At 41.2% G+C, this 23,611-nt stretch overlaps 2 protein-coding genes and 1 pseudogene across 4 annotated transcripts in view; all 3 read left to right on the top strand.

Moving 5' to 3' along the window:
• The window catches only part of SLC33A1 (solute carrier family 33 member 1), a 35,162-nt gene extending 16,908 nt beyond the window's left edge, over positions 1-18,254 (top strand). Inside the window, exons 3-7 of one of the 2 annotated variants that reach the window (XM_010595936.3) lie at positions 4,121-4,305; positions 7,915-8,032; positions 10,378-10,593; positions 12,316-12,511; positions 16,692-18,254. In XM_010595936.3, the coding sequence (XP_010594238.1) occupies positions 4,121-4,305; positions 7,915-8,032; positions 10,378-10,593; positions 12,316-12,483 (687 nt within the window). In that variant the 3' untranslated portion in view covers positions 12,484-12,511; positions 16,692-18,254. Of the gene's footprint in view, positions 1-4,120; positions 4,306-7,914; positions 8,033-10,377; positions 10,594-12,315; positions 14,596-16,691 lie in introns of those variants that run through there. The other variant, XM_064275635.1, reaches the window with a different exon arrangement.
• On the top strand, positions 4,312-6,931 carry LOC104846448 (protein lin-9 homolog; annotated as a pseudogene).
• Positions 16,786-23,611, top strand: part of C23H3orf33 (chromosome 23 C3orf33 homolog) — a 31,184-nt gene continuing 24,358 nt past the window's right edge. The window contains exon 1 of one of the 2 annotated variants that reach the window (XM_023555366.2): positions 16,786-16,888. In XM_023555366.2, the coding sequence (XP_023411134.1) occupies positions 16,886-16,888 (3 nt within the window). In that variant the 5' untranslated portion in view covers positions 16,786-16,885. Of the gene's footprint in view, positions 16,889-22,898; positions 23,013-23,611 lie in introns of those variants that run through there. The other variant, XM_064275636.1, reaches the window with a different exon arrangement.

Raw genomic sequence — 23,611 nt, 5'->3', positions numbered from 1 at the left:
GAAATGAATACCTTGAGAAAATAATAGCTGTTTTACTGTTACAATGAGGAAGGGACCCGGGTCCCACAGTGGTTAAGCCCTGGGCTGCTGACTGAAGGCTGGGTTGTTCAAATTTACCAGCCTGTCTGTGGGCGAAAGATGTCACAGTCTGCTCCTGGAAAGATTACAGCCTTAGAAATTCTGTGGGGCAGTTCTACTTTGTCCTAGAGAGTTGCTATAAGTCGAAATCAACTTGACAGCAGTGGGTTTGGTTTGGTTTCGTTTATTATAATGAGGAGTCCTGATGGCAGAACGGTTAAGCACAGCAGAAAGGTTAGTGGTTCAAAACCACCCAGTGACTACACCGGAGGAAGACCTGGCGACCTCTTCCCATAAAGAATGCAGCCTAGAAAACCCTATGGGGCAGTTCTGCTCTGTCAGGTGGGGCCGTTATGAGTTGGAAATCAGCTGGACAGCACCTGACGGCAACAACTATTACAATGAGTGTTAATGTTAAAGGTAGTCAGATTATTTACGTAGAATATAATTTACAAAGATATGAAAGTAAAAAATTATTAAACTCCTTGCCATCGAGTCAATTCTGACTCATAGCGACCCTGCAGGACAGAGTAGAACTGCCCCATAGGGTCTCCAAGGCTGTGACCTTTTATGGAAGCGGATTGCCACACCTTTCTCCTGTGAAGCCGCTGGTGGGCTTGAATCGCCGACCTTCCAATTAGCAGCCAAGCACTTTAAGAAGTCTTTAAAAATCCACTGAATTATTATTTAAAATGTTAGGAGGTAGTAACCATAGAGTAAACAAGGATTACTGTTGATTTTTATTTTACGGTTTCTGTATTAAGCTCTCCTTTTTTTTTTTTTAATTTTATAGTTCTAAAACATTTTTAAGACACTATGCTAGAAGAAAGGTAAGTATATATTATTACAGTGAGCTTGAAAGTGCTGTCATTAACATTCATAGAATCCAGAATTAATTGTAGAATTTTCAAATTACATGTTAAAACCTGTCTACATAAACACTATACCACTGTCTTTTGACACCTGTGGAGGAAAAATATTGTCTTATTATTTTAATTTTAAACAGTGAGTTTTTCCTCCTCTCTAATGACGGAGATACCAGTGATCATGAAGATGGCACAGGACCAGGCAATGTTTGATTCTGTAGTACGTGAGGTCGCCATGAGTCAGAGCCGATTCTGTGACAGCTAACAGCACCAGCAAATGATAGGAGAGGGACCTTTTAGAAAATGGGCAAAGTTCGAGGAAGATTGTTTGTTATCTAATTACATCACTTAGAGATAACCATTGCTCTCATTTTTGGTATACTTCCTTCCAGCCTCTATTTTTTCTGTGTGTGTGTGTGTGTACACGTACTTTATATACTTTATATATATACCTTAAGTATGTATATGCTTTTTATATACATAGCTTATATATGTTTTTATATATATTTTTAAATATATATTTTTTTTATATATACATATGTATAACTTGACAGCACCTAACAACATATGTGTATATATGTATGTGTAAAGTATGTGTATATACACATACACATACTCTAAACATGGAATTAAATCATACCATATATAACTTTTGGAAACCATGATGGTGTAGTGGTTAAGTGCTACTGCTGCTAAACAAGATGTCAGCGGTTCCAGTCCACCAGGAGCTCCTTGGAAACTCTATGGGGCAGTTCTGCTCTATCCTGTAGGGTTGCTATGAGTCGGAATCAGCTCAACAGCAACAGGTTTGGTTTTGGTTTTATATAATTTTTATCTTGGTTTTGTCATCTCCGAAACACATTCCTGTATCATTAAATAATGCTTGAAAGCAGACTTTTTAATAACTAAAACCGAAAACCAAACCTCTCTCCGTCTAGTTGATTCTGACTCCTAGTGACCCTATTGGACAGAGTGGAACTGCCCCCATAGGGTTTCCAAAGCTGTAATCTTTATGGAAGCAGATTGCCACATCTGTCTCCTGTGGAGTGGCCAGTGGGTTCCAACTGCCAACCTTTTAGCTAGCAGCTGAGCACTTAACTACTGCACCACTAGGGCTCCTTATACTTTTTAATAGCTCTCTAATATTCACGGTATGTAAACTTGCCACAATTCGCTCAGTCATTTTTCTGTTGTACATTTAATTTGCTTATGGTGTTCAATTATAAAAATGCAGTGATGTACACTTTTGTGCAAAGTCTTTGATGTTCAGAATGTTTCTTTCCAGTAGATTCCTAAATAGGCAACTGGTAGGTCTGTGAATATGACTGCTGAATTGCTTTTCAAAAATATTAGGTGGTGCCTAAATTGTGGAGTTGAGAGTCCGGTGTTTGCCTTTTAAAGTAAACCTCCCTAAAGGTCATCCCTCATAACTTTTAACATGATAGATCAGTTTTCCCCATTTATTAACACTTTCTATAGGTAGAATATATAATATATACGTGTGTCTGGTTCTTTTGCTCAGTGTTATCTTTGTGTGACTTATCTATATTGTTTATAGCATTAGTTTGTTCATTTTTGTCCTTTACATATTCTGGATACGAGTTTCTCGTTAGATACGTGTATTCCAAATATCTCCCCCAAACCACAGCTAATACAGAGTAAATGTTGAAGTCAGTTCGCGTATCTGACTGTTTTTGTATAAGAGAATGAGTGAAATGTCAGTGAAATTCTTTGCTATATTTAAGTGAAATACCTTTGACCTTTTTTTTTTTTATGGTAAAATTTGTTCTTTGGCTGCATGCAAGAAGTCAAAGTGTATAGTATCTATTGTTCATTTTATTAAACAGTTATTATTTAATACAATTTCACAGTTTGAAAAGTTACAAGCATATTAGAAAGATCTCCCAGGTAGGCTTTATCCAGAATCTCTAAGGTCAACATATAGCTCCACTTTCTTTACATTTGTTCTTGCTCTATCACGTATTTCTTCTGACATATTTGAGAGTAATTTGAACCCATCATGCCCCTTTATCCATAAATACTTTTAAAATACTTCTGTATTTCCTAAGAATGAGTGATTTCTCTTACAAAACCGTAATACAGTCCTAAAAACCAGGAAATTAAAAATTTATGCAATATTGTTATCTAATCACAGTCCATATCCAGATTTAACAAGTTGCCCTAATTACAGTTTTATAACTTTATTTTTTTCCTGGTCAGGGATCCAGTCCAAGATCACACATTACATTGAATTGCTATGAGTCTGTTTTTATCCTTCATGGATGGCCTTGACATTTTTGAAGGACACTAAAAAAAAAAAATACAGGCCAGTTATTCGATGGAATGGCCTTCAGTTTGGGTTTGTCTGCTGTTTTTCATCTTTAGGTTTGGGTTATGCATGTGTGGCAGAAATATCACAGAGGTGATGCTGTGACTTCCTCAGGGAATTCCATCAGGGACCACAAAATGGCCATTTATCCTGTTGTCTGTTGTTAGCCTTGATTACTTGGTTAATCTGTTTTCAAGTTACTCTTCTTCCTTTCGTAATTAAAAACTAATTTATGGGATGATACTTTGAAACATGCAGATATCTTATTTCACATGAAGCTTTTACCCACTGCTTTTATCATTCTTACTCTTTGTCGTCGTTTCTAAGAATTAATCTAATTATACTCTTTCTTCCCCTTCATTTTATTCAGCTTCTCAGGTGTAAAGTTTTCTCAGAATTCCTTGAAACAACTTTAGTTTTGGAAATTTTCTTAAGGTCAGTCAGGAGCCATCAAAACTGTGTGTCTGTGGTTATAATGTCCTCATTTTACCAGATTTATTAGGGATCCATTGCAGGCTTTTCTCTTCAGCTTAAAACATACAAACCAGTCTGTTTGAATTTGGCTGCTGTTTTTTATAACAGATTAAACTTTTTGAAAGAAAATTCAGCTGTCATTATAACCATCTACAGTCCCTAAGAGTGCTGAATTTTCAGCTGGTTTCACTAAATATTGTTAGTAGACCAGAGGGCAAAGTTCCTTTTGTAACTGGATCATCATAGCAGATATAATCATACGGTACTTACTTGAAATGTCATGGGCCAGTAACGAAATTGATGAAGAGCTTACGTAATATTTTGTAAGTCACAAATGAAAATAGCTTTTTGTTTGTTTGTTTTTATATCGTAGATTGGTTTCTCAGCAGCAGATGCAGTGACAGGACTGAAGCTGGTAGAAGAAGGAGTACCCAAAGAGCATTTAGCCTTATTGGCAGTTCCCATGGTTCCTTTGCAAATACTACTGCCTCTGATTATCAGCAGGTACACTGCAGGTCCCCAGCCACTGAACATATTTTACAAAGCCATGCCTTACAGGTAAAAACAAAATAAAACCTTTGCTAAGTTTAAAAATGTTAAAATGAGGGGACCTCATACCACCAAGAAAGTAGTGCCAGGAGCAGAGTGTGTCCTTTGGACCCGGGGTCCCTGCACGGAGAAGCTCCTAGTCTGGGGGAAGATTGATAAAAATGCCGACAGAGAAAGCCTTCCCCCGAAGCTGATGCCCAAGGCAGGATTTGGTGCCCAGAGTGGGGTTCTGCTCTAACAGATACCTAAAACGTGAAAGCAGTTTTGAAACTGTGAATGGATAGAGAAGTGGCAGCGGCAGAACCAGGAGACCAGCACCAGACAACGCTGGAGCCGACCCACAGAGCGAGAGCTGAGTGCCTGTGTGCAGGAGGCTTCCTGGTAGAGTGGGGTGCCTCTGGGCACTTCTCCATGGAGCTGGGCTTGCCTGACCCACATACCAAGAGAGCTGAGTGTCTGTGCACAGGAGGCTTCCTGCCTGAGTGGGTACCTCCAGGCACTTACAGGTGGAGCTACAGAGCTTTGGAACACTTGCCGCAGCAGGGCAGATGTGAGCGTGAGGCCAGAGTTAACAGGCCAAGAAACCAGGACACAGGAGCTGAAGAGCCAAGGAACATAAGAAGACGAGCTGCCAGAGTCTCAAAAGAAATTTACAGCAACAATGTCAACACCAGATAAGAAATCCTCACAGAAGATTGGTTTTCGAGTACATAACCTGCTCGAGCTTCCCAAAGCACATAAATGGTGCGTATACGAATGGTTCTACTCAAACATAGATAAACCACTTTTTGAAGGCGATAATGACTTTTGTGTATGTCTAAAAGAATGTTTTCCTAATTTGAAGACAAGAAAGTTAACGAGTAGAATGGGGAAAAATCAGGCGGCTTATGGGAAAACCACGGAGATGTTCTTCTGCGTTTTTTGAGGAAGAGAGATCAGCATTAAAACAGAAACGGCAGAAAATAAGACTGTTACAACAAAGGAAAATTGCAGATGTTTCACAATTCAAAGATCTCCTGGAAGAAATTCCTTTGCCCCTGGTTATTGGAACCAAAGTTATGGCGCGGTTACATGGTGTTCACGATGGTCTGGTTCGCTGGACAAATAGATGCTGTGGATACTCTTAGTGCTACTTACAGAGTGACTTTTGATAGGGCAGGGCTTGGAACCCATACCATCCCTGACTATGAAGTCCTTAGTAATGAGCCTCATGAGACAATGCCAATTGCTGTCTTTGGACAAAAACAGCGGCCTTCTCAATTTTTTATGACCCCGCCACGGTTACATTATACTCCTCCTCTCCAGTCACCTATTGCAGATAATGATCCTTTATTAGGACAGTCACCTTGGAGAAATAAAATTTCTGGCTCTGACACTGAAACGTTAGGTGGTTTTCCAGTAGAATTCCTTATCCAAGTGACCAAATTATCCAAAATTCTCATGATTAAGAAGGAACACATCAAGAAATTAAGGGAAGTGAATACAGAAGCAGAAAAATTGAAATCGTATTCCATGTCCATCAGCACTGAATTTCAGCGAAGATATGCAACCATTGTTCTGGAGCTTGAACAGCTAAACAAAGACCTCAACAAAGTTTTGCATAAAGTTCAGCAGTACTGCTATGAGCTTGCTCCAGATCAGGGCCTCCAGCCTGCAGGTCAGCCAACAGATATGAGACGAAGGTCTGAAGAAGAAGCACAGGAAATTGTTTGGCATGCAGACTCCTCAACAGGACAGCCCTGTGTTGAAAATGAAAACCTTACAGACTTAATCTCTAGACTTACAGCTATTTTATTACAAATTAAGTGTCTTGCAGAAGGAGACCTGAATTCCTTTGAATTCAAATCACTTACAGATTCATTAAATGATATCAAGAGTACAGTAGATGCTTCTAATATCAGCTACTTTCAGAATAATGTAGAAATTCATGTTGCACATATTCAGAGTGGCTTGAGCCAGATGGGAAACTTATATGTCTTTGCAGCAAATAACACTAGCAGAGACTGAGAAGATTTAATTATTCCAGCTGCATAGGACATTGTTTTTGAGAAGTTCTTTTCCTTTATATAGGCTTCTAACACCAAATACCTGACTGCTGGAAAACAAGGGAAATTAAAATCTCCAAATAAGGCATTTTAATATATAGTACTGCTTCTTAAGCCAACATTACTGACCAGCATTACATTTTTCTTTTTTATTCAGCTGCAGTAGCATTGCTTATGTTACATATATTTATTAGCAAGTATTTTTAAACTGAAAACATCTGAACACATTAATATAATTTCATGGAAGAATGTGTTAACCATTTTTTTAATGTGCGTGACATCAGCCCAACGCATGCAGACAACTACTGCAATGGAGAACAGAAGAAAAATGTGCATATCAGTGGCAGTGTGGAAATTCATCTAGAAATTACAATTCCAGTTGGTTTAGTTGAGCAACATCTCAGTTTCAAAAGATACCATCACGAGGTGTGGGAAGTACTCTTTTTTTAAGGAAGCCACTGGAATAGAGTTGGGAAATAAGGACTTTAGAAGTATATATGACATATACTTGCAATGTGACATGGCTCTATAGATCATTTTATAATTTTAAGTAATTTAATTTATCATAATTTATAAAAGAAACCTTTGTTTGTTGAAAAAAAATGAAGGAAAAGGAAAAAAGCATTACTGCAAAATGCTAAATTTCAGCAAGTGGATTTGGCATGTCTTTTCCCGTTGATTCAGGGCAAAAAAGTGCTATTGTTACGAGATTTATTCAAGAGGAAAAAAAAAAAAAAGACTGATAGCACACTATTTTCATATTTTTTGTTTATTTGCACAACTTTTAAACTAGATTACTGGTTAAAATCCAACAGTACACAACTTGTAAAGTAAAAAGATTTTTATAAGGAAAACAAATATAATAACCAGCGCTATGAAATGCAGAAGAAAGGTTTGTTTGGGGATTTTGGGGGGGGGGGGGGGCATGTTTTTAAGGAAACTTGTCTAGAATGTTAATCTTGTAAAAAGTATGTATTCGGAATTTTCTTTGTTTTAATATAGAATATTATAAAGCTGAAGTATAATAAATTGTTTTCAGATTTGGAGTTTAAGCAATAGCTGTCAAGGTGGTGGTATTGAGTCTTTCAGATGTCTCATAAAATGAGACTTTTTATATGTTAATGTAAAATGAAACTTAAACAAGATTATTTTCCATTTGAAATTTTTGTATAGTTTCAAAATGCTTCTGTATTCTTCGTTGGTATTGTGCCACTGCAAAACTTCAGTGCAGAGTTTATATTTAGCTAAATTGTTATGTTAATTAAGAAATGCATAAATTTTTTATTCTTAATGATATTTGTAATTCTAAATAAATTGATCTATGAAAATTAAAAAAAAAATGTTAAGATGAGAAACATTCATCAGTATCACTAATATCTGACTGTAGCATCTATATGGAAAAAGACCTGAAAAGCATTTTTAGCTTCTACATCATCTAGACACACCTTTTTCTCTTTTTAACCTCCTGCCAGGTTTTAGATGCAAGCTGCTTTCTGTCATATGGCAGGCACACAGCCTTCTGGTTGTTGTTAATTAAAAATGTTCTGTTCTATTTGTCTTTGTTTTTCTATAGATTATTGCTTGGATTAGAATATGCCCTACTAGTTTGGTGGACTCCTAAAGTAGAACATCAAGGGGGATTCCCTATATATTACTATATCGTAGTGCTGCTGAGCTACGCACTACATCAGGTAAGCCTCCTCTGGTTTTCTCAGGAAATAAACAGTTCTATAGAAAACAAAGAAGAAATTTTCCTCTAGTTACCTTAGAGTAATGATCATAAATTTTTTAAGATGTAAGCACGAATTCGACGCTGAGAAAATTATTTCAGGGTTAACTTTAAACCCGTGGCATTTGATTGAATGAATTCGGTTCCTGGAAAGAGGGTTCCTCATTTGTTCATTCATTTCTTTTTCATTTAATGAATATCTGTTACATATCAAAATTAATGCCGAAGCCAGTTGATTCTGCCCTTGCCAAGCATCTCCGAGCCCATCTCTAGGTTTGGGTTCTTTTTTCTTTCTTCAGTCCCTAACACCATTTCTTTCTGAAGCATTGAGAAATCATGACAGCTACTGGGTTACAGGTCCCAGGTCTCTGGCTTAGATTCTGCATTGAAAGTTACGACTTACCCTTTGTTATTTTGGAAACTGTTAATAAGGTGCTTTTTTTACTGTCCTCGTTAGGTATGTTTGTAAGCCCTGAAAGAAATGATCCCCACTTTGCTCTATCCTCACCTAAGCTGCTGTTGTAGAATGAGGCTTTGTTCTAAGGGCTCGCGAGTGGTTCAGGTCAATGACAGAGACCCAGTTGTAACCTTTGGGACTCAGATGCAGTTATTGCTAACGTGTGTCTCAGAGTCACTTTGTATTTCTCTGTGGAACCTGGGGTAAACCCTTTAAAAGTTATATTTACCAATGTCTCACATAGTTTTTAATTAAAACCTAACCATATGGCTACCAGGTGATCTCAGATGTTGTTTGCACAATTCATTCTGGAGAATTTCAGAGTGGACCGTGTCCAACTAACTGTACGTTTATAAACTCATTGAGGCCAAGGTGTCAGATATATATATTTTTTTCTGTTTTGCATGTACTGAGTTAATGATAGGCACATAATAGGTATTAAATAAATGAGTTAGCTTAGTCAGTGTCCGCTCTATGTAAATGAAAGAAAACTGTGATGTAGTTGCCCAAAAGTTACTCTTTTAACTTCGGGTTTCATTACAGCATTTCCCAAAGCATAGCCAGTAGAGCTCAAACAGCCAGGTACTTCATGGGAACAAAGGTACAAGGCCAAGTAAAATTGACAAATGATATATAACACAACTTAGCCCCTCTTTAAGTAGCGTTTTAATCACTTCTGCAAATACTAAGCTAGCACCTCTTCTGTACCAGGTACATTCTACGCACTAAAAGGTAACAGTGAGTAAATCACACGGAGATCCCTGTGCTCAAGGACTTTACATTTGAAAGGCCTTCAGGAGGCCCAGGGTAAAACGAACCTGTTTAACTTTGTGTAGCTTCTCTCAGCCTGACTTGACCTTGGAACTCCTTTTTCTATGAATACCTCTTGAAACAGTAATCAAGGGAATGGTATTTTGGAAACATGGTTTGTTTCCATGTTCTTAATCAGAGGGTTAGTGGCCTTGAGCCCTTTTTGCCTCTTCAGGAGGTTTTTCACTTTAGTTTGTCACATAAATTTTGAAATGCTATCCTTCACATATATATAAGAAAAAATATGTATTTATTTGTGATCCTTTGCGCTTTTTGCCTCTTAAGGAGCTTTTTTTTTTTTAGTTTGTCACACAAATTTTGAAATGCTGTTTTTCACATATATTTAAGAAAAATGTAATTATGTATTTGTGTTCCTCTGAATATTTTGGTGCATACATACATCATATATACATGTATTATATAAATATACATGTATATAAAACAAAAGAACAACCCATTGCCGTCAAGTTGATTCCGACTCATAGCAACCCTGTCGGACAGAGTAGAACTGCCCCGTGTGGTTTCCAGGGAGCAGCTGGTGGATTTGAAGTGCTGACCTTTTGGTTGGCAGCTGAGCTCTTAATTACACATATATAATATATAATTAGGTACAAATATGGGCTTATTCTTAATTCTGCATGCATCTGATGCCACCTTATCTGTTACTGCCTCTGTTGAACCTCCCCTGACTACTTGTGGTGGAATTAATTTCTTGGATATTTATGCCCAGTAGCGTGGAGTGTGCACTTCTTTTACAGTACTCACCACATTTCATCATAACTACTTAGTTCTTGTTTTCCCAGCCTGGAATAAATTCTTCCGGGGTACAGAGGGGCTGTGTCTTGTTTGTCTGTATTGCCATGATCTGACTTAAAACCTGGTTTATAGTAGGTGCTTAGTAAATGTTTGTTGAGTTGAGTTCAGTAAGCATCATGAAAATTAACTTTCAGGTTTTGAGATCAGTGTTCGTAATTCACACCTCAGCTTTAGTGAAAAAACAAGCCTGATCATACTGAAGACGTTTTATATTTTCACTGTAGGTTACGTTGTACAGCATGTATGTTTCCATAATGGCTTTCAATGCCAAGGTCAGTGATCCACTTATTGGAGGAACGTACATGACCCTCTTAAATACTGTATCCAATCTGGGAGGAAACTGGCCTTCGACAGTAGCTCTTTGGCTTGTGGATCCCCTCACAGTGAAAGAGTGTGTAGGAGCATCAAACCAGAATTGTCGAACGTCTGATGCTGTTGAGGTAAGTACATTTTAATTTAAGTCACATAAGCTAGTAATAAAACTAATATTAAAATAGATTCATTGTGCTTCTAAACCCACCCCGTTGCGGTCAAGTCAGTTCTGACGCACACTGACCCTACAGGACAGAGTAGAACTGCCCCGTAGGATTTCTAAGGCTGTGAATCTTCGCGGAAGCAGACTACCACATCTTTCTTCTGCAGAGCAGCTGGTGGGTTTGAATCCCTGACCTTTCGGTTAGCAGCCAAGTACTAAACCACTGTGCCACCAGGGCTCCGTTTTGCTTCTAGCAGGTCTATATCTTTTATTTTCTGCCCATAATTTCTAGTGTAGAAATCTACAGTTTCTGGGGGTGTGCCTCCCATCAAAATCGAGGGTTGTGGCCAGGGGTGGATTAACCAGTAAGCGGGGTACACACAGGCTTACATTAAGCAAGGTATGCTTACCAATCTGTAGTGCACGGTTTCACAATTTCAAGTGGGTTTCACATTAAAGATGTGGTGAAAATGTGCACTACAAATTAATAAGTAAGCACAAGTAAGCCTGGGGGTACCTTGCTTACTGGGTTATGACACACTGTGATCACTTGAAGGTGCTTCTCAGCAAGGTGGGGCAGTCTCTCACCCCCCACCTTGCGAATCACTACTGTATACGATAGGCACTGAATAATTGCCTGATTAATAGCTAAGTTTTATAAGTTTATAATGACAGAGATGTAATAATCATAGCTAAACCTAGAAGGTGAGTGCTTTGCTGATAAATTATTTCAGAGTAACAGTAGTCTGCTTCAAGAGTCGGTTCATTGGGGAATTTCTTCACATTTGCAAATATGAAAAACTGCGTCTTGAAAAATGAGTATTTACAGCAGCAACAGAAAATTGTTTTCAGTCTCACCAGTAGCATTGGAGACATTAGGATATGTTAACATGTTTTGGTATTTGAAGTGAGAATGTACTGTTTTATACTTTTAAATGTTATAACAAAGTCTTTTTGATTAATCCTTTAAATTACAACGTGGAAAAACCTTAATTACTGGATAGTTTTTTAAATTTATTTTTATTGTACTTTAGATAAAGGTTTACAGAACAAAGTAGCTTCTCATTAAACAAGTAGTATACATATTGTTTTATGACATTGGTTAACAACTCCATGGCATGTCAGCACTCTCCTTTTTGACCTTGGGTTCCCTCTTGCCAGCTTTCCTGTCCCTTCCTGCTTTCTAGTCCTTGCCCCTGGGCTGGTGTGTCCCTTTAGTCTCATTTTGTTTTATGGCCCTGTCTGATCTTTGACTGAAGGGTGAACCTCAGAAGTGGCTTTATTACTGAGCTAAAAGGGTGTCTGGGGGGGCGGGCACATTCTTGGGGTTTCGCCAGTGTCTGTCAGACCAGTAAGTCTTTTTTGTGAGTTAGAGTTTTGGTCTACGTTTTTCTTCAGCTCTGTCCGGGACCCTTTATTTTGATCCTTGTCAGAGCAGTCAGTGGTGGTAGCTGGGCACCATCTAGTTGGCAGTTGTGGTCCATTAGTCCTTTGTACTAATCTTTCCCTTGTATCTTTAGTTTTCTTCATTCTCTCTTATTCCCGAAAGGGTGAGACCAGTGGAATATCTGAGATGGCCACTCATAGGCTTTTAAGACCCCAGATGCTACTCACCAAAGTAGAATGTACAACATTGCTGAATACCTCTATTTTGAAATGTGAAGTATTTATCGTTTTGTTTTTACAGCTTTGCAAAAAATTCGGTGGCTCGTGTGTTACAGCACTGGATGGTTACTACGTGGAGTCCATTGTTTGTGTTTTTATTGGATTTGGCTGGTGGTTCTTTCTGGGTCCAAAATTTAAAAGGTTACAGGATGAAGGGACATCTTCGTGGAAGTGCAAAAGGAGCAATTGACGCCTTCAGTTCTGGACGCTCTAGAAAGGTAACTGTAGATGGGCTTTAGTACAGAGAGCTCTGACAGTCAGTGCACAGGAGCGTGGACAAGGACGCTAGTAACGTAAAGATGCCAAAGGAGTGAAGAAGAGAGACCACTCTGTATAGTTGATTATGTTGTTCCTTGCCTTGTCAATGTATTTAAAGTTTACTTCAAGTTCAGGAAATTGGTTCTAAAACAACTTTTCTGGCCTTGTTATGTGATTTGTGTCTTCTTTGATTGACTGACCGGAGCGTGTTTTAAGCCGCAGTGCAGTAGCCATGGAAGCGGTAACCCTGCAGTCAAGTATTGTTATCAGTACCTGTTGTTGAGCTGTATTTCATGTTTTGGTGGAATATATTAAGTGGGACAGACCTTGATATTCCAGTACCAACTACAACTAGTCTGACCTTGTTGATGGCTAACATCTTACTTTGAGTCACAAGTTAGGTAAATTTCGTATGGAATTTGCTGAGGAGAGAGTGCAGACTACTGAAATGCCATTTTAGTTGTTTTTTTTTTTTTTTTCTGACCATAACCACATTGTAAGGAATGAATCTGTATTAAAAAGACTGTTTTCAATGCATTTCCCGCTTTTGTAGGCATTAAAGATTCAAATTATTTTTTATAAAATGAAAGCTATGATTTTTAATTTATTGATTTCCCCCACCCTCATCTTTTTTGAAAGATGTTTTGATTCCTTGTTAATTTTTACCCTGAAGCTTATGCGATGTATTTTCTGTCACGAGTGCTTCATGGCACTCAAACACAGTGAGGGATCAATCGAGCATTGTACGTATGTTCATGGCAAAGGTTTGAAAATAAAAATTAAATGTTATTCTTTAAGTTTTTTTTTCTTTCCATTACCAAAAGAACAGTAAAGCTGTCCTACTAAGTAAAATTTAAATGAGTAATACCACAATTTAAAAACTAATGTTTTAAAGAGAGAGACAAAGACATTTTTCGCTTTTGAAAAGTTAAATCATCTGGTTGAAGAATGTTTCTGAAGCAAGCACTTTACTAGTGAGGAAAGAGCTCACAATTACTTTATGCCAAATCAAGTACTGTATTTCCACGTATTAAAATACTAATTATAAATAAAATTATAAACTATAATTTCCAGTGGAGAGTTACTACCCCCGGAAAATTGTCCTTTTGAGTACCTTGACAAATTTCCAACATATCATATATTCCCAGTGATAAGGTTCTTTACATATTTTGTGTTGTTTATTCCTCTAACTCTAGGGACTATATAAATCCTTCAAAAATTAGAGAAAATGAGTCTTACATGATAACTTTATCTTGGTGGGAAAATAGATACTAACTCCTAATTTTGTTACTTTTATGACATAGGTTGGATTTTAGGTTGGGGATTTTATAAGTAATGGAGGATAAATGGGTGGGAGAAAATGGCACTCAGCATCTGAAGAAAGATAGGTGCGGTGGCCTCCAGAGCTCATGCGTTGCCCGTGGAAAGCCTGTGTGGGGCGTTGATGTCAGATCCTGAAGAATCACCCGGAAAAATGTTCATCCTAGAACCAAACCACAGATTGCAATACTTTGTCACATTGGTTTTCCATTATCATGTATTATAATTAATATACTTACTTGAATAAAAAAAAGTAACTCTCACATGTGAAATGTATTTTAATTTTTAACTTTTGCATTGAGAACTATATTGCCATAATTACATCTTACCCTCTTGCCATTGAGTCGATTCTGACTGACAGTGACCCTGTAGGACAGTAGAACCGCCCCATAGGGTTTTCAAGGATAGGCTGGTGGATTCAAACTACCAATCTCTTGGTAAGCAGTGGTAGTCTGAACCACTGGAGCCACCGGGACTCCAATTACATCTTATTTCTTCCTGTTTGTATTATTACAAATTTTTCATGTGTTCAAACATAGTTGTATAGGTTAAGTCTATTGTTGAATTTTATCCCTTTCTTGCAACAGTTTTTTATCTAACAAATGTCATTGTGGCCCTGAAACTCCTGACTTGCAAAACTCTGGATGTGTACTTTTCTTTTTCTGGAGAGCATTCTTGTTAAACTCCTTGAATGAACTGTGATAAAAATATATATATATAAGAACTGTGGCCTTATTGAATGTGGGCTGTACTGGGAACCATAAGCATAAATTTGAAATAATTGTTGCGAAATTATTTAAAGCATCCCGAAAACAGTATTAAAAGAATAATCCGATGAAAACTAGAAGGTCACTACATTTGTAGTGCTGAACTTGAACTCAGAGGGACTAGAGTAGATAAGATGTTACTAGTAGAGATGGGAGGAGTCCCTGGTGGTACAGTTAATGCACTCAGCTGGTCGTTGGTTCAAGTCCACCCAGAGGCGCCTGCAATGTCTTTGATTTATCAAGCAGGGCATAATTATTTTGTCTTGGAAGATTAAAATACCTTTTATAGACCCTATTCTTTTCCACTTCAGTTTAAATCTGCCTGATTTGACAGTGCCAAAATTTTTGTGTAATCACAGTTTGGTTTGGGATTGAGAGCCTTTCTGTTTCCTACGGGTGAAATAAAACTGCTAGTACAATCTTCAGAGTACCGCCCCAGTAGGTTAGCCAGGCAGGCCGGGCACAGAGTTAATTCTCCTCCCTGGAGTTCTGTTTTGCTGCGCACAAGTCACATATCAAGTGAAACAGAAATGGCCCTGATTATTGACTTCTAAAGGTTGCCTTTTAGGAGCTTTGTTCTATTGCGGGGGTTGGGTGGGACATTTTGCAGGGAAACTGGTTTTATGCAACAGAACGAACATCCTGGGATTTTGTATATTTCGCCTTTTTAAAATATTTTGCTCAAATGTGTAATTAAAAAGAGCCTATTAAAATATTAGCAATGTTAATTTGCATAGTTTATATTTTATAACAATTTTGTGTGAAGAATACTGTTTGAAAAGAATGACTGGAATGAACAAGGTACTGGTATAATTTTTAGGGAAACTTAACATAGTTTATCATAAGTCTCTAAAATTTAATTCCCTGGTTCGGCCGCTAACTGAAAGGCTGGCAGTTCCCATCTACCAGCCGCTCCTTGGAGACCCGTGGGGAAGTTCTGTTCTGTCCTGTGGGGTCGCCATGAGTTGGAATTGACTCAAGGGCAACAGGTTTGGTTTGGTTGGTTTAGTTAGGTTTAGTTAGTTAAATTTAATTAATCATTAATATAAAATATAAATATTAAAACTTATTATTTTCATCAAAATGGCATTAAATATTGCAAAGAGTTTAATCTTGTCTTATATGACACTGAAATCATTTAATCACATGCGTTTATAAAATAAAGTATAAAATTGGGACAAAATTTGATATTTTAAATTAACATATAACTGCTGTCGAGTTATATTAGCGAGTCTATATCCATTGTCCTCAGATACTGCCTTTGCAAGGATTTGTGTCAGAGTGAAAAAACTATCAATGTTAAGAGCTGGTCGTTGTTGAGATAATTACACCCATGTACAATTTCTAATTAAAAATGTATAGTGCAATATCATTTCTGTTGTTACCATTTTTAGATGATCTAGCATTGCCTTGGCAGTTAGCAGTATCTAAGTATTTTGAATATATGTGAAATTTTTAGTTATATTTGTTTAATTTATTAAAAGATGAACATTAAACTCATCTTTTATGAAATACTTCAGTTTTTGAAATATATTTGAAATTCTCTAGATTTTTATGTTCTGGGTTATTTAAATGCCTAAAATGATTGTTACACAATCGATCTTTAAAAAATAAAACATGAATGAAATATTCTTGTTTTCATTTTTATTAATAGCTGGATGTACCTTAAAATCGTTCATGTTAAAATTGTGGTAGATTGGCATTATAGAATTAAAACCAAATACACGGATCTGAAGTGAGGCACACTCACCACCCAGCCTTTTTTTTTTTTTCTTTTTTTTAATGACGCCAGCCTCAGTTACAGATGGTATCTCTGGGTAAAAGGAGGGGCAGGATGGGGCAGCACACTTTCCCTTTAAGCAGGCAATGCCTAGATGGTAGATGATTTGGGATTACAAAGAAGAATTTTATTGGGAAAATTATAAAATCTTTTATTTTTGAAATATTTGTATTTGGGTAATGGCTTTTTCAGTGGTTATAATTTTGAAGAATTTCTTTAAAGGACAGCGTGGGACCGTAGAGAAACTATTTCTGTGTTTCCGTACTGATGTAGGGCTTCCTGAGCAAATTTCACCGAAACTGAGGACCTGGACCTGTGCTGAAAGAGAAGCCTTGGAAGTTAAATCATGACTGAGTAGATGATGAAAAAAACCGAAAACGATTACTTCTCCAATATGTGCGTCCAGATAGTAAATCTGAAGACAGCTAGTCTTGTCTTCCCTCTAGAGAAATATATTTACATTCTAAATGGTAAGAACTCAGAGCCTTCCCAAGGGGAATGTCTTTATAGTAGAGAAGATTTCTCTCCCTCTGTCTGGAGGATAGGAGGACTGCCATAAAGGTGCTCTGTATAACCACCATATTCACATTTTTGAGTTCCTCATCTATAGTACAAACCCTGGAACATGTAGGGTAACGTCTGATGTGGCTCTTATTAGTTGCCCTAGGGGTAACGATGGAGGCGTCTGCCCCTGCTCCAGAAACCCTATACTATCTGCAAATACAAATAATAGATATGAAAAACTTAGGCAATATATTTTATCTTGTGCTTTTTGAAATTGTCTTGCAGTTAATTCATCATATATATGTTGTTTTAATAACGTGTTGTTGCTATATTACGGTTAAAGGTCTGGGATGGATATTGAAAAACTCAGTTTTAGAACCAAGAGTTCAGTCTCAAATAATTAAATGTTTCCTTTTATATTTTGTCCTACGTAGGGGCAAAGTATTCAATTTAAGGGTATAATTAAAACAATCCACTCCTGTTGGTAGAGATTTTAAATCTAATATCCCAGTAGTAAACTGTGAGTTGAAGCAAAAACTAGGTTTACATGAAGAAATCAGACTCCGTAAGTCATGAGGTGAAGATTATTACAAAAGCAGAAGGAAATAACTCGAGTTTTAAAAACAAAGAATTGGTCAAACCATTTCAAAATCATACTTCCACAGCTTTTTGAATTTTCTACTAGGCTGATAATGTGAAAAAAAGAAATGGTAGGTTTTATTTCATCCCTTTTTTCCAGTCCTAGCTCAGATCTTTTCAAAATTGCTGATCAGGTACTCCCTGCTGGTTTATTTCTGTATATAAGTCATAATCTGTATATCAGGGTCCCTGGGTGGTGCAAAAGGTTAAGTGTTCGACGACTAGTGGAAAGGTTGTTGGTTCAAACCCACCCAGAGGCGCCTCGTAGGACAGGTGGTGATCTGCTCCCTTAAAAGCTACGGAGCAGTCCGCTTCACTTACATGGGATCACCACGGGTCGAAATCTGCTCCGCAGCAGCTGATGAAAACACTGATGAAGATCGAAGACCACAGCCTTCAGTGTGGATTACACCTCAACGTAAAACAAAAATCCGCACGACTGGTCTGATAAGCAACATCGGGAAAAACACAGAAAAGACTGAAGTTGTCAAGGATTTCGTTTTACTTGGGTCTTTGATATGGATTGACCTTAATGCCTCTAGAATTATCACTTATTCTTGATAGATTTTGTGTGATGTGTGTGTGTGTACACATGCATGCGTGTGCACACAGACATCTATAGATTTTGTGTGATGTGTGTGTGTACACATGCATGCGTGTGCACATACAGACATCTATAGATTTTGTGTGATGTGTGTGTGTACACATGCATGCATGTGCACACATAGACATCTATAGATTTTGAGCAGTTATCCTCTAGATCAGGAAGAGTAAAGAAGTAAGACCTCTTTGAATAGGACCTCAAAGTGCCAAAACCCATGCTGGGCTATTTCTATTACATATTCATCCCTAGGCAGAATAATGTAGACTTTGTTAAATCAGCTATTGCAGGTTATCATGGCCCCTGGATTGCATTGGTTTAGGGATGGTGCGGAGGGGAAAACAGTAAGACATCTGCTCTAGGTAGGAGATGGAGTTTTTTGTTTTCCTCCTAATTTTCCTCATGATTTCTTCTTTGACCTATGGCTTACTTAGAAGTGAGTTAATTTCTAAATATTTGGGAATTTTCTAGCTATCTTTCTATTGCTGATTTCTAGCATAATTCCAGTGTGGTCAGACAACAACATGCTTGCTATAATTTAAATTCTTTTTAATTTGTTGAAGACTGTTCTAGGGCCCAGAATATGGCCTGTTTTGGTGAATATTCCATGAGTAAAGAATGTGCATTCCGCTATTGTTGGGTGGAGTGTTCTATAAATGTCAGTCAGGTCTGGCTGGTTGAGTGTTGTCCAATCCTTGATGTCCTTACTGATTTCCTGTCTACCTAGTTTTTTGATTACTGAGCCGGGGTAGGCAGAGTGATGCCCCCACAGATGTTCACGTCCTGTGAATATGTTACCTTACATGGTAAAAGAGACTTTGCAGACGTCATTAAATTAAGGATTCTGAGATAGGGGAGATTACCCTGGAGTATTCAAGTGGGTTCACATGTGTTCGTAAAAGTAGAAAAGAAGCAGAGGAGGAGGTGAGAGTGAAGTGATGTGAGAAGAACTTGACCTGCTGTTGCTGGCTTCGAAGATGAAAGAAGGGGCCCAGAAGCCAAAGAATGCAGAAAACCTCTGGAAACTGGAAAAGACAAGGTAACAGTTTATCCCTGAGAACCTCCAGAAAGACCACACCCTCCCTCTACCTTAGTTTTAGCCCAGTGAGACTCCTGTCAGATTTCTAACCTACAGAACTGTAAGGCAGTGAATTTGTGTTGTTTCAGTGAACTAAGCTTGTGATTTGTTACAACAATGGAACGCTAATACCCTGAGAAAGGAGTGTTGAAGTCTCCAGCTGTGATAGTGGGTTTGTCTCTTTCTCCTTTCAGTTCTTCAGTTTCTGCTTTATGTATTCTGAAGTTCTGTTGTTAGGTACATACACATTTATCATTTTTATGTTACCATGAGTTGGGGGCCTGACTCAACTGCAGTTAACAACGATGTCTTCTTGATGAATTGACTTCTTTATCATTATGTCTTGCCCCTCTTTATCCCTGATAATATTCCTTGTTCTGAACTCTACTTTGCATGATATTAATATAGCCACTCCAGCATCCTTTTGATTAGTACTAGAATGATGTATCTATTTCCATTCTTTTGCTTTTAACCTATCTATGTGCTCATATCTTAAGTGGGTTTCTCATACAGAGCATGTAATGGGTGTTGCTTTTTTTTTTTTTTATGACAGCCTTTTTAAATTTGGATGTTTAGACCATTTTTCATTTAATGTAATGTGGACATTGTTGGATTTAAATTTATTACCTTGCTAACTGTGCCCTGTTCGGCCTATCCTTTTTTTTCTTTTGCCTCATTTGGATCAGTTTTGCTGCTTTGGGGAATTTCCTGTTCCATTTTACCCTACTCTTGGCAATGTAGTTCTGCTTTAAAAGTATTTTTAGTGCTGAAGCTAGGGTTTACCATAAAACCAAAACCAAATCCAGTGCCGTTGAGTCAATTCCGACTCATAGCAACCCTATAGGACAGAGGAGAACTGCGCCATAGAGTTTCCAAGGAGCGCCTGGCAGATTCGAACTACCCAGCCTTTGGTTAGCAGCCGTAGCACTTAACTACTATGCTACCGGGGTTCCCGGGTTTACCATGCATATCTTTAATTCACTGAAATCTCCCTTCAAATATTATGCCACTTCATGTATACTGTAAGGATCTTACAACAATGTATTTCTAATTCCTCCCATTCTTTCTGCTGTTTTTGCCATACATTTTACCTTTGCGTATGTTGTTAGTGCCATCGAGTCAGTTCCAACTCATAATAACCCTATGTACACGGGACAAAACACTGCCCGGTCCTGCACCATCCTCACAATTGTTATGCTTGAGCCCGTTGTTGCAGCCACTGTGTCAGTCTGTCTTGTTGAGGGTCTTATTTTTCGCTGCCCCTCTGCCTTACTAAGCATGATGTCCTTCTCCAGGAACTGGTCCCTCCTGACAACATGTCCAATCTATGTGAGATGATGTCTCGCCATCCTCGCTTCCAAGGAGCACTCTGGCTGTATTTCATATCAGACTTGTTCATTCTTCTGGCAGTCCATGGTATATTCAATATTCTTTGCCTTCTGCTGCTATTCATAAGGTCTTCACTGACCAATTTTTTCAGAAGTAGACTTCCAGGTCCTTCTTCCTAGTCTATCTTAATCTGGAAGCTCCGCTGAAACCTGTCCCAACTCATCACCTCTTGGCTGGGTGATCTTGATTTAGACACATGCACACACACCACACACACACAGAGAAATTTTTTTAATCAAGTGTTATCATAGCATCTGGACTGTTCTGCACCTGATTCTTGTTCGTTTCTTTAAATATATTGTGTTGATTTCTTGAATATGGCAGCTCCCTACATTTAGTCAATTAGTACCTCTAAGATTCAGAGCATCTGATATTAGGCTTACAAAGCAACTCTGAAAACTTCAGTGCACGATTCCAATGTTAAAAATCTGTGTATTGTGTTTGGCAGCAGGCAGAAACAATGGACTATTTCAGTTTCCTTTCTTCTGTCATATACAAGAAACCAAACTACGGCTGAAGTCACAAATTGATAATCACCCCACCAGCAGGGACAACAAATCCTCCAGCCCCCGTCCCTCACCAGAGATCACCCGTGCTGTAGGAAAACACTGAGTAAAAGCTGAGGGGTCACTGTTCAGATGTCTGATAACTGGGGCTGGAGAACTGCCCACCACTGACCCACCCACTGCCATCAAGTGGATTCTGACTCAGGGCAATCCTATAGGACAGAGTAGAACTGCCCATTAGAGTTTCCAAGGCTGTATGTCTTTGAGAGCGAAAGATGTGAAATCTGTGTAACTTGACCCTATGAATGCCAGTAAATTTCCATCAGTCCTTAAACTGCCCCAGCCAGATATGGCCTGCCCTGAATGGGCAGAAGGGCCAGCTGTGACCACTAATTGACTACAACACAGCAACAGGTGGAATGAATCAAGACGGAAAATCAGCACGAAGGCCCTCTTCCAAAGCGAGAGGTCCCACAAGAACCGCATCACCTCCTGTTTCCTGGCCACCTTCTATAATTTTCCCTCCCCAGTATGCCTGTGCAGTGACCATCTTGCTGCCCAAATCACATATAAGCCCTGGTTCCCCATAGCTCAGGGAGCCAGATCTGAGGAACTTTCTCCCAGCTGCTTGCTCTGCCCATTGCAATAAAGTTATTTCCTCTTTCTCAAAGACTGATGTCCAGATAATTGGCAGGTTTGAGCGTGCCAGACAAGAACCCATCTTCTAGGGGTCGGTAACATCTACCTTAGAGATTTACAGCCCCGGAAACCCAATGCGGGTCGTTATGAACCCGAATCAAGGATTTCTGTTAGCCGTGGAGCGCTTAGCCACTGCGCCACCAGGGCTCCTTGCACAGCTGACTGAAGAAGTGAAAAGCCTGTTGCAGAGCCACCCTGAGGCTGCTGGCAGTGAGACCTGCCCTTCGGGACAGCACAGCACTCCACGCTGCCCGAGAAGCACACGACCCCCGCCGCTCCCCGAGGAGCGCGCAGCATTCGCTGCCTCCCCGCCCGACCAGCAGAGGCGCCCTTCCTCATCAGAGGCCTAGGCGCGCCCCCTGCCGCCCTCTGCCGCCCGAGGAGCACGCGCGCCCTCTGCCGCCCGAGGAGCACGCGCGCCCCCTGCCGCCCTCTGCCGCCCGAGGAACACGCGCGCCCCCTGCCGCCCTCTGCCGCCCGAGGAGCACGCGCGCCCCCTGCCGCCCTCTGCCGCCCGAGGAGCACGCGCGCCCCCTGCCGCCCTCTGCCGCCCGAGGAACACGCGCGCTCCCTGCCTCTTGAGGAGCACAGCCCTTCTTCCCCGGCCGAGGACTGTGGTCTTCCCCCGCGCAGCCCCAGGAGCGCCCTGCCTCCCCCCTCGCCGCCGTCCCAGGAGCGCCCTGTCCCCGCCCCCCGAGGAGGGCCCTGTACCCCCCCCCCGCAGCCCCAGGAGCGCCTTGTCCCCCCCGCAGGAAGGCCCTCTCCCCCCCTCGGAGCGCCCTGTCCCCCCGCCCAGGAAGGCCCTCTCCCCCCCCCCAGGAGCGCCCTGTCCCCACCCCTCGCAGCCCCAGGAGCGCCCTGTCCCCCCGCCCGGAAGGCCCTCTCTCCCCCCCAGGAGCGCCCTGTCCCCCCCCCAGGAAGGCCCTCTCTCCCCCCCAGGAGCGCCCTGTCCCCCCCTCCGCAGCCCCCGGGGCGCCCTGTCCCCCCGCCCAGGAAGACCCTCTCCCCCCCAGGAGCGCCCTGTCCCCACCCCCAGCGGCGCGGGCTCGCAGGACGCCGGGAACATGGCGGCCGGGCCGGGTGTCCCAGCGTCGCCGCCGCCAGGCCGAGAAGGAGCGGCGCCCAACGTGGTGGCGCGGCTGTCGCAGTGGGCTGACGACCACCTGGCCCTCGTTCGGGTAGGGCAGCCCCGCCGTCCGGGGAGCGGTGGGCGCAGGGCGCGCGGAGCGAGCCTGAGGGAGACGTGTCGCGGGGAGGCCCGGGGCCCACGGTGCCTGATGCTCGGCGCTGCCCACGCGGGGGGACCCCCCCCGGAGAGCTCGGCGCCGCCCACGCGAGGGGACCCCCGGGAGAGCGCGACACCGCCCACGCGGGGGGACCTCCGGGAGAGCTTGGCGCTGCGCACGCGAGGGGACCCCCCCGGGAGAGCGCGACGCCGCCCACGCGAGGGGACCCCCGGGAGAGCGCGACACCGCCCACGCGGGGGGACCTCCGGGAGAGCTTGGCGCTGCCCACGCGAGGGGACCCCCCCGGGAGAGCGCGACGCCGCCCACGCGAGGGGACCCCTGGGAGAGCGCGACACCGCCCACGCGGGGGGACCCCCCCCGGAGAGCTCGGCGCCGCCCACGCGGGGGGACCCCCCCCCGGGAGAGCTCGGCGCCGCCCACGCGAGGGGACCCCCGGGAGAGCTCGGCACCGCCCACGCGGGGGGACCCCCGGGAGAGCTCGGCGCCGCCCACGCGAGGGGACCCCCGGGAGAGCTCGGCGCCGCCCACGC

This window comes from Loxodonta africana, chromosome 23 (genome assembly GCF_030014295.1).
Source record: "Loxodonta africana isolate mLoxAfr1 chromosome 23, mLoxAfr1.hap2, whole genome shotgun sequence".
In the NCBI taxonomy this organism is placed as follows: domain Eukaryota; kingdom Metazoa; phylum Chordata; class Mammalia; order Proboscidea; family Elephantidae; genus Loxodonta; species Loxodonta africana.
This window is presented reverse-complemented; position numbering and strand designations above follow the sequence as displayed.